The following is a 2,907-nucleotide window of genomic DNA, read 5'->3' as shown; positions in this document are numbered from 1 at the left end:
AGCAGTTTTTTGCATGCACATTGTTATATCTGAATTATAATTATGATCTAAGTATTTCTGAAAGTATTGAAGTTAGCCGAAAGTAAAGTTTTGTATTTTGTTTTCAGTTGAAGGTTGACATATAAAATATAGAAGTGTGTTCATTAGGAGGATGAATTGTACTTCTTACATATATTCCAATATTCTTACATATATTCCAATTAGGAACAGGCCAAGGATAACAGAAGTAATACCAGCAGGTAATAGCTTGTTTCTCAATTGAAGGCAGCTTGTGAGGAATCTGATCTTAAAGAAAATCTTGTACTTTAAGCCTTTCCAAATCAGAAGTTGTGTCACGGCCTAGAATTGGACGTGGGAAGCCCATCATCCATGAATTGGTGGAAACTGAGAATATATAGCAGTTGTTTATCATAGAAGTAAGGTCATTGGTGTACACATTCCAAAATTAAACTGTAAATTCCATAGGTTTTGAATAATTATTTTTCTGTGTTTGTACAGTATGAAAATAGCAGAGACCTGGGACATTACTAACCTCCTGAATGCTGGAGTAAATAAGTCCTGATAACAATAAAATGATTAGAGTTAGGCAAACGTATCACACTGATACAAGTGCAGTCACATTAATAGTAGGAATATTCTGTTTAATTGAACTGATTTCCATCTGTTCTTTTCTACAAATAGGCAAGAACAGTTAGAGGCATCTCAGGTGGAGGAAACAGAGAAATCATGTTTTTAAATATTTAAATCTTGTAGAAATTCTGGTTATGAATCTTTCTTGCCTGTCATTGTGTATAGATGCTTAATCCTGTATCGGCTAGGTGAAAGCACTAAACATCCCACTTCTGTGCTCACCAAAACCCATGGCTGCATGGTCACAGGGTTGTGTAGTTCATAACATAGGTGTGCAATATTCTGCAAAAGGAAGTGCACTTCAGAAATGTCACTTGTTGAGGATCAATCTGTTCTGCCCTGGCATTGCATAATTATAAGATTTCTTAACATTGCTCTAATTGCTCTAATGTTCTATTGTAGGTTAGAAATCTGAAACAATGGGTGACTGGAGCTTTCTGGGGAGACTGTTAGAGAATGCGCAGGAGCACTCCACGGTTATTGGCAAGGTTTGGCTGACAGTACTGTTTATCTTCAGGATACTGGTGCTGGGGGCCGCTGCTGAGGAGGTCTGGGGAGACGAGCAGTCAGACTTTACATGCAACACTCAGCAACCTGGTTGCGAAAATGTTTGCTATGACAAAGCCTTCCCCATTTCTCACATCCGCTTCTGGGTGCTGCAGATCATTTTTGTCTCCACTCCAACCCTCATCTACTTGGGCCATGTGCTGCACATTGTACGCATGGAGGAGAAGAGGAAAGAGAAAGAAGAGCTGAAAAAGAAGGGAAGCGTCAAAGACAGCAACTACCCAGGAGCAGCAGCATCTGGCAGTGGTGGTGGCGGAGGCAGCAATAACATCAAGGATCCTCTTGGCAAAAAGGGGAAGGAGAAGCTCCCGATCCGTGATGAACGTGGTAGAATCCGTATGGGGGGTGCCCTGCTCCGTACCTACGTCTTCAATATCATTTTCAAGACACTGTTTGAGGTGGGCTTCATTGTGGGCCAGTACTTTCTATATGGCTTTGAGCTAAAGCCAGTCTACCAGTGCAGCCGCTCACCTTGCCCACACACTGTGGACTGCTTCATCTCAAGGCCCACTGAGAAGACCATCTTCATCATTTTCATGTTGGTGGTGGCCTCTGTCTCCCTGCTGCTGAACATGCTTGAGATATATCATAGAGCGCGGAACAAAAAAAGCCGATACAGCCTTGAGATGCCTGTTGCAACAATGACACCAGTCATGGTAACAGGGGAGTCCAAACCTGTTACCCTGCCACCACCAGCACCACCCGTGGTGGTAACGACTACTGCGCCCCACCCTGTTCTGCCTGACACCCGCGCTGTCACACCGCTGCTGGCCCCGGTGACCATGGCACCATACTATGCTGCGGCTACTCCAAGACCACGGCCCCCCTCCAACACGGCCTCCATGGCCAGCTACCCTGTTGCTCCACTAGTTCCTGATGAGAGGCACCGTGCTGTGACTCCCACGCCCATCTCCACTCCTGTCACCATCCCGACCCCCATCCCCACGCCCACGCCAGCTGTCATCAACTACTTCAATAGCAACAGCCGTACCCTGGCGGCCGAGCAGAACTGGGTCAACATGGCAGCTGAGCAGCAGGGGAAGGCGCCCTCCAGCTCGGCAGGCTGCTCCACCCCCAGCAGTGTCCGGCATCCCCTTCCCGAGCAGGAAATGCCACTGGAGCAGCTACTCCCACCACCAGCTGGGCCGCCCATTGCTGCGGCCAACAGCGGCAGCAGCACCAGCCTGAGCGGGGCAAGTGGCAGCAAGTGGGATGTGGAGGGTGAGGAGGAGCTGTCAGAGGAACGGCCCATCTCAGCTGCCTGCACCACCGTGGAGATGCACGAGCCACCGCTGCTCGTAGACACACGGCGCTTGAGCAGGGCCAGTAAGTCGAGCAGCTGCAGAGCCAGGTCAGATGACCTGGCCGTGTAGTGCGGTCGCCTCTGCTCAGAGGAGCAGGTGATGGAAGGCAGAGTGGGCAGAGGAGCTGCCCGGGGAGGCCAGGCCTGGCGTGGGTGGGAAGGCCTGGGTTTCAAACTTTGACGCGTGCTGTTTTTGCACTCTGTGAGTTGTAGTGGGGAAAAATATCAACATTTTCTAATAGGTCAGGGGTGGCCGAAGCGCAGCCCATGGGCCAGGGGACCAACCCCGCTTTCCTTCATGTCCATGGCAGATCTCCCAAGGGCAGCCATAGGGGAGGCCTGCACAGGTAGCCGGTGGTGATGGTAGCTGATCATGTGCCCTGAGGCTGACTTTCATCTGAGAAAAA

At 49.1% G+C, this 2,907-nt stretch overlaps 1 protein-coding gene across 1 annotated transcript; it reads left to right on the top strand.

Moving 5' to 3' along the window:
• Positions 1-1,049: 1,049 nt before the first annotated feature.
• Positions 1,050-2,570, top strand: GJA3 (gap junction protein, alpha 3, 46kDa). Its single transcript, XM_009574684.1, has one exon. It carries the CDS (start codon positions 1,050-1,052, stop codon positions 2,568-2,570), a length of 1,521 nt encoding a protein of 506 aa, XP_009572979.1.
• Positions 2,571-2,907: the final 337 nt, after the last annotated feature.

This window comes from Fulmarus glacialis, unplaced genomic scaffold (genome assembly GCF_000690835.1).
Source record: "Fulmarus glacialis isolate BGI_N327 unplaced genomic scaffold, ASM69083v1 scaffold8623, whole genome shotgun sequence".
NCBI classification, from domain to species: domain Eukaryota; kingdom Metazoa; phylum Chordata; class Aves; order Procellariiformes; family Procellariidae; genus Fulmarus; species Fulmarus glacialis.
Note: the sequence above shows the minus strand (reverse complement) of the source record. Positions and strands in the feature narration are given on the sequence as shown.

What these genes read in the sequence shown, in the direction of transcription:
- GJA3 (XM_009574684.1), top strand. Translation starts at nt 1,050, where the DNA reads ATGGGTGACTGGAGCTTTCTGGGGAGACTGTTAGAGAATGCGCAGGAG.